At 34.1% G+C, this 15,579-nt stretch overlaps 1 protein-coding gene across 1 annotated transcript; it reads right to left on the bottom strand.

Moving 5' to 3' along the window:
* Positions 1-13,313: 13,313 nt before the first annotated feature.
* On the bottom strand, positions 13,314-14,171 carry LOC145610716 (uncharacterized). Its single transcript, XM_081666016.1, has one exon. It carries the CDS (start codon positions 14,169-14,171, stop codon positions 13,314-13,316), a length of 858 nt encoding a protein of 285 aa, XP_081522142.1.
* Between the last annotated feature and the right edge of the window lie 1,408 nt (positions 14,172-15,579).

Genomic DNA, 15,579 nt, shown 5'->3' with positions numbered 1-15,579 from the left:
ACTACGAGTCGTATAACCTATGGATCGATAGCCCCTAGTTTTATCCTTAATTTGGCGTTGGTTTCGACCCAATCATAGTCACAAATACGTGAAGTGTTAACTTAGTCTTTGCTTGAGTCTAGTCATATAGTCTAGCCACATGGTCATGACACAAGTCTAACCATGTCACCAATACTCACTAGTCTTAGCACACACTTTGTATATGTCATCATGACCATGTCTTAGGTTCATGCATGAGTCGATTTTTCCGTCATTTAAGTTAGGGTCCATTCTATTCCTAATTCTTCCATATTTCTTCATCTACATCATCTTTTATTTTCACTCTCCACATGATTCTTCCATTTTATATTATTATTCCCCTCGTTCTTCCACGATCTCTTCCCATCCATGCATGTTGAATCGAGTTTGAGTCATGTGATTGACAAGAAAAAAAATAACGATGAGACAAAACACAAGGCAAGCTTCTCACCAAGATTGCATGCTTTCTTCTTCTTTCTTCAAACCTTCCCCCATAAGTCTAGCATAGGCACCCTTCGTGTTCCTTAGATTTATCTCATAGGTTTTTTATTTTGTTCCCCTTTAATAAAATGAACATTTATTTCCTTGCATATGATCATTGCATTGCATTGTAAAAAAATAAAAAAAATAAAAAAAAACGCCGAACTAAGCACAAGGTATACTAATGATTTGAGGCACCCCTTGTAGCCCATCATACCTATCACCCTTTAAATATATAATCTTTCTTTGATAAAACACTTTCAGCCTCGTCTACGATTGACCCTTCTTTTCTTCAACCCACATCTACCTCACCTTGAGATAGGATGGTGTGTAACTTATGCAATTTACAAATATGAAAAGCTTGAGTGATTCAAAAGCATAAAAGTAAAACTATAAAAATAAATAAAAGAGTATCCCCTTGGGTTGCACACCTTGGGGGATTATCTAGGGTCTTGAGCCTTTATCCCCTTCTTCTCTAACCTTTAGCCTAACCATGTTACAACCCTTAAAAAGACCTTTTTGAGGTATACACACTTGTGCGAGGTTCGGCTAGAGCTACGTTTGGCCAAATTCCTAACGGATACGTAGGCAACCTCACATTGAGGTGCGACCGTTATAAAAATGCATTCATTTTCACATTCACAAACCCACGTTATAATCATATCAAGGGATCTCCAATGCTCATCCCTATTCACTTAGAGCTAGATTTGGGGGCTTGATCCTTACATCATTAGCTTACCTAGCCTAAGAGTCACCATTATTTGACTCTTCTCGAAATAATATATTTTCCACACCGTTAGCCTTTGTAGCTTAACCTTAGTGTCACTTTCACACACATCACAGATACATGACCAAATAATCCTTCCCTTAGGAACCCTTTGTCATGAAGTCTTAACATAATGTTGAAGCATGCTTTGTCATATCAACATCACTCATCACTCATAATCATTATTGCATCAGGAAATATGAAGTGCTTAGCCTCCGTGCCTAAGTTAGCTAAATACTTTCATAATCGAGTCATCTAAGATAGTTTAGGATGAATTACTCCTTGTACCTTGAGGGACAGTGTCGAACGCATATATTTGCATAAGCTCATTCGACATGCACCATTAAACACTTCGATTCTTTTTTCACGCCTTTCTTTTTCGGGATAAAGTCGGTATCCTCCACAAAAATGACGGAAATTTTTTGTTTTTTGAGTCATGTACACATCGAGTCGAGTGCACACACGAGTCACACGTAGTGAGTCATCATTAAGTCAAATTCACACCTTGAGTCATGTCAATCCACATGTGTCAAAAGCTTTGAGTCGAGTCATGTCAAGTCAGTGAGTCGAGCAACACTAAGTCTTAGGTCAACCCTAAAGATAATTAAAAAGATGAGCAAAGTCCTATAGTCCAAAATATAAATACAGGTATACTAGGACGAGTAATCTTTACAAAAGATTTGAAGCAAAAGGATGCAAGCGGCTCAGCAAATCAATTAAAGTCGGCCCGATTGTAGTTGGATTGACGATCGGCCTGACGATAATCAAGCAATAATCGGTAATAATCACGAATTTCCCAAGATAGAAAATCTCTACAGAAATTAGGTCAGACTCGATAAAATCTTAAAGGATAAGGTTTACCACGAAATTCTAAGGCATAGGAAGCTATCACTTCCAAAGAAAAAAACAAGAAAAAACATTCCCGGTTTTTTTTCGGAAAGAACCGCGAATATAGATGTATGAGAGTCTTTCAAGATGAGAGAATTTTAAGCAAAAACACATGGATCAGTAAATTAGAGATGAAGAGCTTTAATTTGCAAAAGATTTGAGAGGATTTGGTTGGAAGGAAACGACCAAATTGAAATATCGGAGCAAACCACAAGAACAGAGCAGCAGCGCAGAAATGAAGAAGAAAGAAGAGGGTATTTAAAAACCCGATTATGTCACCAAACGACAGACCTGTCGCGCGACAAAGTCTGTCGCCTGGCGACAGGCGCAAACCGCGGCGACATGCTATTCTGGCTAGCCGCTGGAGTGGCGACAAAATATGAGGATCTATATTTTGGTTATATGGACCTTGTGAAGAAGTTTGGGTTCCCTGGTACGCCAGTTAGCCCCTCTACGCAATTTGACATGATTTAGTAATCGGCTCGATTATAATCACATTAAGTGATCGACCTGATAAAAGATCGTTTCACTTAGCTTAAAGCGCCTAAGTATTGGCTCATTGCAAAGGCACCGAGGTAATGGTTCATAAAGTAACAAAGGCACCAAGGTAATGGTTCATAAGTAGCAAAGGCACCAAGGTAATGGTTCATAAGTGGCAAAGGCACCAAAGTAATGGTTTATAAATAACAAAAGCACCGAAGTAATGGTTCACAAACAGCGGAAGCACCGACATATTGGCACAATAGCAATATTAAAGATCAATAAGTAAAGTGATCTTCGACGATATCCCAAGGTAGAGAGGGAATTGGCTATAGTGGCGAAATACTGTCGTGGCGAGGTAATGTCACAACTCTAAAGATGGCAAAGTACGATCACCTTCGACGATATCCCAAGGTAGAGAGGAGATTGTCTATAGTGGAGAAATACTGCCGTGGCGAAGTAATGTCACACTCTGAAGATGGCAAAGTATGGTCACCTTCGACAATGTCCCAAAGTATTGAGGAGATTGTCTATAGCGGCGAAGTATTGTCGTGGCGAAATATTGTCACAACCCTGAAGATGACGAGGTACGGTCATTTTCGATGATGTTCCCGAGATACTGTGGAGGATTGTCACCAAAAATATTGAAGATGACGAATTAATGTTACCTTCAATGATGGCGTTCACGAGGTATTGTGGAGGTTGTCACAACAACAAGATACAACAGAAAACGGTTACTTTCAGAGACGTGTGCTCGATGGTGCAAGATACGCGTTTCTTAACTCTCTTTATTTGTTTAACTTATATTAGTTTGCAGGTATCGGTGTTACAAGAATGATTTGGGATCGCAGAACGTTCAGAATCATTCTCCGTCCCTATCGCTACTTTGACTTTTGTTTACGAAACCTAAGTTTCTCCAAATTCAGTCAAAGTGGGGGCATCTGTAGACACCCATTTGTGTCTCCCCAAAACCAAACCAAGTGATGAATAACCTTTCACGTCAAACCATAATTGAATAAGCTGAAAGTGTGAAAAGTCAAGTATTGCGGTTTAGTTTTATTAAATTCTCTTCTATCTGTTTTTGAAAACAACTTTATTAAAAAAATCAATCCAGTTTAGTATGGTCCGTAATAAGGGTCCAATAATAGTGTAGTTGGATGGGGCTTGCAAAGACCTTTCCAACGGTATATTATAAGCCCAATTCCGATGAATATTGAGGAAGTTATGACCAAAATACTAAACTGTGCCCGGTTTGTTATTTACATACGGCCCAATGATATAGAGGAGGGCCCAATGTTAATTATTATTCCTAAAATTATTAGGATTAATTATAATTTTCTAGAACTTTCTAGAAGGTTCTTTTAAATTCTAATAGAGTTAGGATTAATAATTATTTCAAGATGGATTTTTATTTGGAATAAAATATTATTATTTGATTATTATATTATTATTTTAATTATACGTTTTTAGCTTCTGTACGGATTCCGTAGGTCAAATTTGGTTAAAGATCGGAATCCGTGTGGAAAGCGCGTAAAAGCCAGGCTGTCGCCAAACGACAAGTCTGTCGCCTGGCGACAGACCTTGTCGCCTCGCGACAGAGTGTATTACTGGCGACAACGTGTATTTTTATTCCTTATCAAATTCTATGCTTAACCGGATTGTTTCTTATAAATAGGGTCCTCGACCTCCGTTTTTATTCATCAACTCTCATCAAGGCTTACTTGATTTCTTTCTCTCTCTTTCTAAACCACCCCTTTTAAACACAATACCGCATAGACAAGACTTAGAAACATCTAGCCAAGTTCAAAGTTGCCTTCGCCCTAGACGTGAAAGGTTTATAGTTTTCTGAGGGTTTGGTCCCAAATCCAGTTTAAACTTTATTTTAATTATTTAATTCTTTCATAATTCTTTATTCTTTCATTGAAGTTTACTAACGCGTGTATTTTGTTATTAGAAAGAGGTACGAGGCTTCGAAGTAAGTAATTAGCTTACTCCCTATTTTATTTCAATGTAGAAAGCATGCTTAGATTTGTTTAATTCCTAGTATCATGTTAGGATATTATTTATTGCTTTCTATAATCATGTTTAGGGTGTCTTTTATGCTTTCTAATATCATGTTAGTATCATGTTAGGTTTAATGCTTTGATCTTTGATGCTTAGTGACATGCTAGGGTTTGTTATTAATCTTGTTAGTATCATGTCTAGGATCTTGCTATTATTTAAGCTTTATTATTAACATGATTTTAATTCGTATTATTATTATTATTATTATGTTGCTTTATTATATTTATTTATTATTATTGCTTGATCATGCCTTTTATGTTTGTTAAAGGGAATTTGTACTTGAAATCACGCTTAATAAGATAATTAATAATTTGGTTTAGGCTAATATGATTTTAATTCATGTGATCACCAATAATAATTTTGTTTGTGCATTAATATTCAACCAACATAGATTAAACAGGTTTAGGGTTAATCTAATGTTTGCATGTTAGTCAGAAAGCGCACATGAATACGAGTAGAATAAAATAGAGGCCTATTTTATAGGCGGGTCCCTTCTTTTGTAGATTGGATTCGTACCCTCATCCCCGAACCCTATTTGGTTCAAGACCTTATGGAGTTGACGATCTCCTGGATCGTTAAGGGGTGTAACCTTCACCTCGTGATTGGTTCACAAGTTCCTAAAACTTGTTGGGGACGCTTTTGCTCTCTTTTCTTTCCCTTTGGACGCCACCATACTGAAGTGTATGATCACGGTGGGGTTCAAGCTTGGAGTTATAATGCTTGAAATATTCCCTACAAATATACTCTGCTTTCATGGAATGAATTGTTATGATCTATAGACATAATATTCATGAAATAATTTTAAGCAAGTTTATTTTAGATAACCAATATGTTATCTATTGTTAAATGAACTAAGTAGTTAAATATGAATGTTTGTTTATAATTACAACCAATTACATATATACTCATTTCAAAAAGTGAATGTGACATTTTTAATTAGAAAAGATAACAATTGAGCATGGTTGTATGATATTTCTTAATTGCTATTCATTTGAAAGTCATGAGCAATTCAAATGTGAGCAAAGGTTATCTGATTGATAATGATAGATTATTTTATGATTTTAAGAAACTGACTATGAGAGCCCGTGTATGACTCATATAGCAAATTAACTTGATTAATGTATTTGTTATACCCATGCTCATAAGCAATTGTAATGATTCAATGATTGATGCAATTGAACACGAGGAACATGTAAGAGTTTCATTTGTTTGAATTATTAAATCTAAGCACGCATATCTATGTATAAATCTTATTATAATAAGTTATATAATTTATCTATATGTATCTTTACTTGATACATGATATTGTATGTCAAGATACTAAAAGACTTAAATGGTGCAAGGCATTTTAAAGCAAGGGTTGTTGAATTTTTGCTCCTGATATGTAAGGTTTAGGGGGAGATTAGCTTATTTTAAGTAATCCTTGCACATGACCAATATTGTGTTATATTAATGGTCTATTTACCATGACACCATCCTGAAGTTGGATATGAACAAATATCATTGTTTATATTAATATGGCATAGTTAAGAATAGTTATATCAAGTAACGATTGGTATATGCCAAGATTATATATAGTAATAGGATGCTCCTAAAGAGTAAAATATGTTTGATCAATAAATTTGATATGTATCAAGGTTGTTCATTGATATTCTAGAATCATCAAATAAAGTATAATTAGTCGATTGTAAATGTCTTGCTGAAAAAAGCATGTTGACATTCTTATATCACATCATATACATGGTCATGCATGAACAATTTGTATAAAGTGATCACGTTGTTAGAATAATGAGAAATTAGATTTGGGAAAATTATTGGATAATTAGGCCATTAGGGTTTGAAATACCTGATGTGAAAACTTTAAGTTTTATTTGAAGTGAAGAAATAAATGGGTTGACTTTATATATATCATGTCACATGTAATGAATTGAAAGGTAAGACATAACATTTTGATCGAACAATAATATCTGAATCATGTGACTTTCCATAGTTGGATTTGAAAAATAAAATCAAGAGATAAGTATTAAATTTGAACGAGGTATATGCAAACAAGTAATAACTAGGTAACCAGAAGATCATCGTAATATCTTATATGTAGTCAAGCATTAAGTGTTTTGAAGCTTAACAAAATTACTTAGCTTGTATGTGTGAAATTAAATATAACTAAAGATCACCATATGGTGGTATTATATACAAGTGTTTTATTATTTAATCTCTTGATCGGGGCTATCGCATGTTAGCAACTACATAAGATTATAAGAAATAATAACAAAAAGAAATAACTGCACAATTCATGGCTCCCCATTGATTATATTGATATGATCTCCTGAAGAGAACAAATAAAATGATATAATGTTTATGAAAAATGTACTTGAAAGTTACATTTTTCTCTGGAAGAGATAAAAATTTGTAGTCTATGGTTCTCCTAAAGGATGAAATTTATTGAACAAGAAATTATATTATAAGTTGGTAAAAAATTCAATGCCCCTATATTTGATATATTTTACCAACTTAGGGGGGAGAAAAACTAGAATCAGTTGGCAAAATTTGGAATTATTACTTGATCCCCATAATTGATAATTTGAAAAGTTTATTACATGTCAACTTTTATTTATACGTTATCAAGATATGTTGTACATAACTCTAAGATTTGATTTGTATTCAGTTACGACCCTTTCAGAGGCGTAGAAGATACATATTGGTAATAGTGATGTTATGTGCATACTTTGAGATAAATTTTGCCAACGTTTACTTGAATATTTACACCTGAAGTGTAGATTATATTATATGATCGGTTCCAATATTAATTAAGATATGATATATGGCAAGATAATGGAGTTGATAATTTTGAAGAGAATAAGACATTGATGAAATAATATTGTATGGGATACCCCAAAGGTGAAATAGATATCTCAATTATATAAGATGCATGGCCTAAAATATGAACAAAGTATATGAAAGAAGCATTCAGATATAATCACTCGTAAAATTGCGAATATTACATGAAATTTTTTTTATGATACCGATATACGATGGAACCGATATAGTTTTGTATATGCACTTACTAATGGACTTTTGAAGAGGGGATCCGAATTATACGTCCATTTTTATTTCGACATAATTATGATTATGAGAATGAGCTCATGGACCTGACCTGAAGTCTAAAAATATATGGATTCTAAAATCCACATTGTACAATGTTTTGTATTTTTTTTAGTCTTACATTCATATCCATGTTTAGGAAGTAGATAAATACATCATTTGTCATATATGCATATTTATCATTATTATATAATTTTGCTGTATTTATATATAGCTCTACATTTCATATTGCATTTTAAGACATTATTTATTAGGAAAAATCCAATAATCCCACCTTTGGCCGGTTCACAACTAATAATCCCACCTCGATTATTATCTAATAATCCCACCTTTGGGGGTTATCTTCTTCTAATGGTCCATAACTTGTTGGTAACCGGTTAGATAGGCTAACATGACACATGTCCTTTTGTGATTCGTCCAATTATATAATTTATATTTTTGTAAAAAAATTAAATTTTATTTTTAAAAAAATTAAAATTTCAAAACTTTTTTCCCTTTTCCTTTCTTTTTCCCGTTTCCCTTATCCTCCATGGCTCCATTAATGCCGGCGACCTTCATCAAAAAAAATAACCCAAACTCAGTCACCTCCTCCACTGAAATCGAGCACCCACTCGTAAAACCCGACCTGTGAAACCCCCTTCCCCCCTAACTGACCCATCCACGTAAACGGCCGGCCACCCCCACCCACGTAAACGGCCGACTACCTCCACCCATAAAACAACCTCCCTTAATTACCTACAAAAAACCCTACCCAAGGTCGACCAGCCACCCACGAAACTTCTACCAAGATCGACCAGCCAACCCACGAAACCCTTAACCCCCCGAAATCCCTTCCCCCGTGAGATTGGCTTTACTGCTTGATACCTGACGGCAATAAGTGATGAATTTCCTTGAGATATAAATACACTGCTACCATTGTTGTAGGAAGAGAGAAAAATTGAGGTGGGATGGGAAAGGAAGAGGAGGAAGAGGGAAAAAAATTACCTATTCTTCAGGTTAACGGTCATTAAGTACCATTAGAAGAATATGTCCCCTAAAGGTAGGATTATTAGATAATAATCGATAGCTGAGATTATTATCGGTGAATTGGTCAAAGGTGGGATTATTAGAATCAATTTTTCCTATTTATTATTGTTTCCTAATTATGAATTTTGATATAAGTGAACATACACGCTAGTTATAGTATGAATAATTTGCAAGTTTTATAAGAGTTTATAAAAAAAAAGAGATTCAAAATCTATTGGGATGATGATGTTCTAATAACATGTTATGAACCATGCATATGCGATTAAGAAGAGTAGTTCTTGAAGAACTTATACATATATTTATATTTCTATCTTTCAAATTTTACTTTTGAATATTGATGAGATTTTGTAAAGAATAAAACTCTTAAAGATTATTTTTGACCAAGTAGATGATGTCTCGGCCTGAAGTTTGAGCATAGCTAAGTTGGTGTTATTTTTTAATTTGCAAGACCAATTTCATATTCAATATAAAATGTGTATATAAGTGCAATGACATACGTATTTGTATAATTACATCTTGGTCCCGAAGAACCAACGATGATGCAATGAGTACGATGCTTTATATTATCAATTCCAACACTAGGCGAAAATATGAATTGGCCACCGGTTCAAAACCCCCCTATGCCACCGGTTTTAATTTGAACCAGTGGCCATTTGGGGGGTGGCAATAATCTTATTAAAAAGCCACCGGTTCAAAACCGGTGGCAAAAACAAATATTGCCACCGGTTAACCGGTGGCAATAATGATTCCCGCAATTTTTTTTAATGATATTAACAAGCATTGCCACCGGTTAACCGGTGGCAATAATGCCCATAAAAAACAAAAAAAAAATTTTGCATTTATTTCACTTAAATTGTAGGAGAAAATATATATATATATATTAAAATACATAAAAACACACATATTTTCAACAGTATCTAGTAATTATACACTTCTTAAGAGTGAAAAAACTAAATTAATAACTACAACTAAATTACTCATACAACAATTCCAAGAACTAAATTAATCAAATTACACAAAACTAAAATTCCAACATTAAAATCAAAAAAAAAATTACAATAAAAACCCAAAAAAAAAAATTACAACACTTAAATTAAAAAACAACCCATATAACACCTAAATCAATAATCCTGCATCTTTATTCTTCGATTTAACATCTACATCTAAATCAATATACATGCATCAAACAAAAAAAAATCGATTAATAACCCAGAAAAAAAAAAAAGAAAAAAAAACCCAGAAAAAAAAAAGTAAAAAAAACCCAGAAAAAAAAAATTAAACAAATACCTAGAAAAAATAACCCAGAAAACTAAAACCCAGAAAAAAAATTAAACAAAATTCCCAGAATTTAGTGAAAACTCAAGAATTAAATCGAACTAAAAAAAATCGAATTCATTTTCATAACGAGAATTAAAAACAAAATGAGAATCAAATCGAACTCAAAAAAACAAATTGATTTTCATGAACTCAAAAAAAAAAAGAAAAAAAAACCCAGAATTAAATCGAATAGGACCCAGAAGGAGATCGACTTAGAATCAATTAAAATCAATTAAAATACGAATTAAAATCGATGAAAACACTCAAAAAATCCAAAATCGACTAATTAACCTAGGAAAATCAATAGCAAGTAATGAAACAAAAACCCAGAAAAATAAATTAAACAAAAGTAATAACAAAATCCCAGGAATAAGTTTAAAAAATCAAGGAAAAAAAACCATGAAATTGATTCACGAACTCAAAAAACAAAAACCCAGAATTAATTGATTTAAATCAAGTAAAAACCAAATTAAAATCGATTAAGAAACTCAAACAATTCCAAAAACGATTAATTAAACCCAGAAAATCAATCAATTAAACCCAATAAAATCCGATTAATCAACCAAGAAAAATCGATTAATTAAACACAAACCTCGTGCCACTCTTCGTGATGCATGTCTTCGTGGTGGTCTTCGTGGTGGTCTTGGTGATGACGGAAATGAAAGAGAAGAGAAGAGGGAGAAGGAGACGAAGGAGGAGATCGAAGAGGGAGAAGGAGATCAGAAGAGGGAGAAGGAGATCGAAGAGGGAGAAGGAGATCGAAGAGGGAGAAGAGAAGAGGGAGAAGGAGATCGAAGAGAAGAGAAGAGAAGAGGGAGATCGCAGATGAATTGAAAGAGAAAGAAGAGAGGGGAGAGCAGGAGAGAGAAAGAACGGCTGAGGGGAAATGAGATAGCTAGGGTTTGGAGTTTATAAGGGGGGCGTTTTTTTTTTTAAATTGATTATTGCCACGGGTTCAAACCGGAGGCCATTACTATTTATGCCACCGGTTCGGTTTGAACCGGTGGCAATGTGAATTTGCCTATCCCGCCCATTTTTTAAGCCACCGGTTTTCAAAAACCGGTGGCCATAGAGCGGTGCCTTTTTGTATTTTTCTACTAGTGCAATTTGATAATGATATGAATGATATAGATATATATGATTTAAGAGGATAGTGTATCATCAAATATTCATGAATATCAAATATTGATGAACTTTTAACAATTAATGACTTTCACAAGAAGGTACAAATCAATATAGATAAAATTCGTAACCTATGTTTATATGAGAAAATGTGTTTTTATCTAAAATGAGGTTATTATCAAGATATACGTATTCCACAAACATTGGCACTTAATAAAGGGATATATATACATCACTACATTATCCTTCGTGTATTGTTCTCATAAGTTAGATGGAATGAAGACAATTGAACAATTCAAGTGAAGAGTTGAAAATTCAAGTTTTGGAAAATCAATTGTCCGTGAAGATTTTGCTGCTACATAGGGGAAGTTGTTTGTGTTGATATTTGACTTATTGCATTGAAGATATGAAGTGATGTAAAATTCAGGAGGAGAAAATACGCGCTATACTCTTTTTCCCCCTAACTATGGTTTTATCCCACTGGGTTTTCCTAGTAAGGTTTTTAACGAGGTACCATCTCAAGCGTATTACGAAGAATGATGTACTATTTTTCCTTCACTAGGTTTTTATCACACGGGGTTTTTTCCTAGTAAGGTTTTAACAAATCACAATCTTCAATAATGGACATCCAAGAGAAGTGTTATGAAATATAATAATGTATGTCCATTATGTATACCATTGTAACCCCCTAGATTTCATTACTTCGCTAAGTAACCTCTTGTAACTCCTTTTAGCTTATAGTTTCCCTTTGTAACTCTTGATTATTATGACTCTTCATTGATTATTATTATTGTTTTTGTCAGACACCTTCTCACATTTTTCTCGTATGTACGTGGTATGTTTCATTATTACTCCATACATAAGTACTTCGTATTTATTTATGTAATTAGACCGTGATTTGCTGAAAAATATCTACCTTGTACTCTTTTGCAGACTAGAACAACTTTTCGTAACAAGGTTAAAATGACAGAGTAATATGACAACTATTATCCTGATATGATGAAAGTACAGAATGAATCACTACTTGGACACGTGATGAGTAAATATTTTGATGAATCAATAATCAATCAATCATTTAGGCTCTGTTCTCTTCACCTTAAAATAAATAATATTAAGTAAAAACAATTTCAGTTCAGTAAAATTAATTTCAGTTCTATAAAAATAAGTTCAGTTCAGTAAAATTTAGCTTTCTTAAAGAAGAATTATAATAGAAAATCAGTAAATATAATTTCAGTTCAATAAAAATAAGTTCAGTTCAGTAAAATTCAGCTTTCTTAAAGAAGAATTATAATAGAATATCATTAAAAATAATTTAAGTTCAGTAAAATTAATTTAAGTAAAGTAAAAATAATTTCAGTTCAACAAAAATAATTTCAGTTCAGTAAAAATAATTTCAATTCAGCAAAATTAAGGTGAAGAGAACGGGGCCTTACTTACTAAAACAGACATCAGGAATGACACGTGTCACTTCATGGTGCTGTTTTTTCCCTCCCAAACTCCCCTCTTCCTATTTAGCAAAAATCTTTTATTTTTGGAATTTTTTGTATTACAAAAACTATATTAATATTATTCCTAATCTTATATATTATAGTATATCTTTTATGATGATTGTATTCCTTTTATTTCATGTTCTAATTACTTAGACTATTTACACAAGATTTTAAGACCTTTAATTAAGGCAGAATATGCTATAATTTAGAATGTTGAAATATGGTGGACAGTATAAAATAACGAAGCCAAAAGTAAAATATTAACATCCAAGTTATCATTATAAATATAGTTGTACAATAGTGGGTCGGGGTTCAATGGAAATCAAATAATAATATGATTTTAAAACCTTATGAACTAATAATAATTTAATTTGTTTTCTGTTAAATATTTATGTTATAATAAACCAACTTATAACTTTTTTTTTCCTTCAAAAAATCTATTAAATATTACTAAAGCAGGTCATACTTGCATCAATCATTTTGGACATATGTCAAGCTATCATTAAAAAATTCCCGCCAATAAATTATTTTTTTTTTGGGCAAAGGAAAGGGAACCTTCATTAAGTAGTGGACAAATTGTCCAGTAGTACATACGGTGTTACGTCAGTAGGACAATGATTAATCCAAACTTTCTCATCACCGAAAGGCACCAATTTTGCTAAATGGTGCGCTACAAAGTTCCCACCTCGCTTTACATGAGACCAAATAACGAAAGAAAAAGAAGAACAAACCTCTAAGACATCTTCTAAAATGGAATCTAAATCAGAAAGGAAACAGGTAGCTTTAGAGAGGCGAGAGATGATGCTCATACAGTCAGACTCAAGGATGATGTCTTTATACCCATACCTGCGTTCGAGACGAGCTGCGAAGAGGATGGCTTTACCTTCAGCTATCTCGGGGGGCCATCTGCACTTTGTTCTCCGAATACCAGCGAAGAGAGCCTCACCCTTGTGGTTTCGGGAAACAGTCCCAATACCAACCCAACCTTCATCACAAAGGGATGCATCGCAATTGATCTTGATGATGCCTTCAGGGGGGGCAAACCAAGTAGCAGGGCTCTTCTTTTTAGCAACAACTTTCGAATCATAAATGCGGGTATTATACTGGTCATAATGAGAAACTAGTTGTTGCATTCTTGTTATCACTATATTATGAGGAGTCTCCTTTCCATTGAAGACTTTTTCATTTCTTCTTGCCCATATAAGCCATAAAAGAGCAGCCCCTCTTTGTTGCATCTTCACATCCTCTGCACACCACAGCTCAAATTGATCTTTAAAATCAGAGAAAGAACTAACTCCGACCAATTTCTCACACTTTGCTTCCACCCACAAGTTCTTGACAGCTTCGCAATTAAAGAGAGCATGTTGCATTATTTCGACTTCCTTTCTACACCACGGACACTTATGATCTTCAGTCATGTGTCTGAATTTTAGCAGAGCACGCACATGGAGGGAGTTCGTACATAATCTCCAAAGCAGGTGTCGCACCTTAGGTGTATGCTATCTTTACCAAGTAATGCCCATCATTTGTGAAGGCTCATGTCAGCTGATCATCCGGGAGGCGAGAGCTCAAGGGAATAACAGTTATGCAATTAACATCACGCTCATTGAAAATCGTTGGAAGCAGCTCAGTGTTCCAATCCACCCTGCTGAAATCAATTAGATCGCGAACAAAATTAACATCATCATTCCTCGGGGAAAGAATTATGCTCCTATGGTCGTTTGGAACTTAAGGTTATCCCAAATATTGATTTTACAGCTGTTGCCAACTCTCCAAATTTAAGCCCTCTCGAACTAAAGGGATAGAACCCCACAAGCTTCGCCATGAGTAACTGCTAACTGGGCTCAAATATGCCTTGAGAATGTCTCCGTTTGGGTAGTACTTCTTGCTAAACACACGACCAAGGAGTGAATTTGGTTGTGAAATAAGTGACCAAATCTGTTTGCCAAGCATAGCATCGTTGAAATTAAAACTCCCATGTCTCGGAACCCAAGGCCCCCAAGACACTTTGGAGAGCAAAGAGCATCCCAGTTAATCCAATTAACTATCTGACGATTATTTGTGTGCCCCCACCAAAATCTAGTAGTCATAGCTCAAATCTCATCAATAATCCCTTGTGAGATCTTATAGACACCCATAATATACGTCAAAATGGCTTGAATAACATATTTAATCAAGGTTTCCTTACCTGCACGAGACTGAAGCTTCTCTTTTCAACCCTGCAACTTTTTCCATATTCTCTCATTGAGAGCCGTAAAAACATATTTTTTCGATATACCAACAATGGTCGGGATGCCAAGGTATTTACCATGAATATCAACCTGCTTCATTTTCAGAAACTCTGCAAGTTCCTTTTGCATAGCTAGATTCACACCTTTGCTAAAAGAGACCTCCGATTTTTCATAATTAATTTTTTGTCCGGAAGCTACTTCATAACTGTTGAGAATTTCAATTGTCTTTGAGCATTCCTCTCGGTTGGCTTTAGCAAAAAGCAAACTGTCATCTGCGAAAAAAAGATGAGAAATAACAGGGCCATTAGACTGGCTTTAGCCCCATAAATATCTTTATTTGCAACAGCCTTTGAAATGAGTCTGGAAAATGCATTAGCAATCATAATAAAAAGGTACAGAGAGAGGGGATCACCCTGTCTCTGACCCGCCAATACAATATATGATGTCAGATTTTAGTGTTTTTTTTAATAACTATTCTACATAGCTTAATTTTTTTTAAGTATACTGTATTTTTTGTAAAACTAAATTAATTCATTGATAAAAATCCATACAACTTCGAAATTGTATATTTTTATTGGAATAGTGGAAATAACAT

Source organism: Chenopodium album, chromosome 24 (genome assembly GCF_948465745.1).
Source record: "Chenopodium album chromosome 24, dcCheAlbu1.1, whole genome shotgun sequence".
In the NCBI taxonomy this organism is placed as follows: Eukaryota; Viridiplantae; Streptophyta; class Magnoliopsida; order Caryophyllales; family Amaranthaceae; genus Chenopodium; species Chenopodium album.
Note: the sequence above shows the minus strand (reverse complement) of the source record. Positions and strands in the feature narration are given on the sequence as shown.

Excerpts from the sequence above, each read along its gene's own strand:
- LOC145610716 (XM_081666016.1), bottom strand. The coding sequence starts at position 14,171 with ATGACTGAAGATCATAAGTGTCCGTGGTGTAGAAAGGAAGTCGAAATA.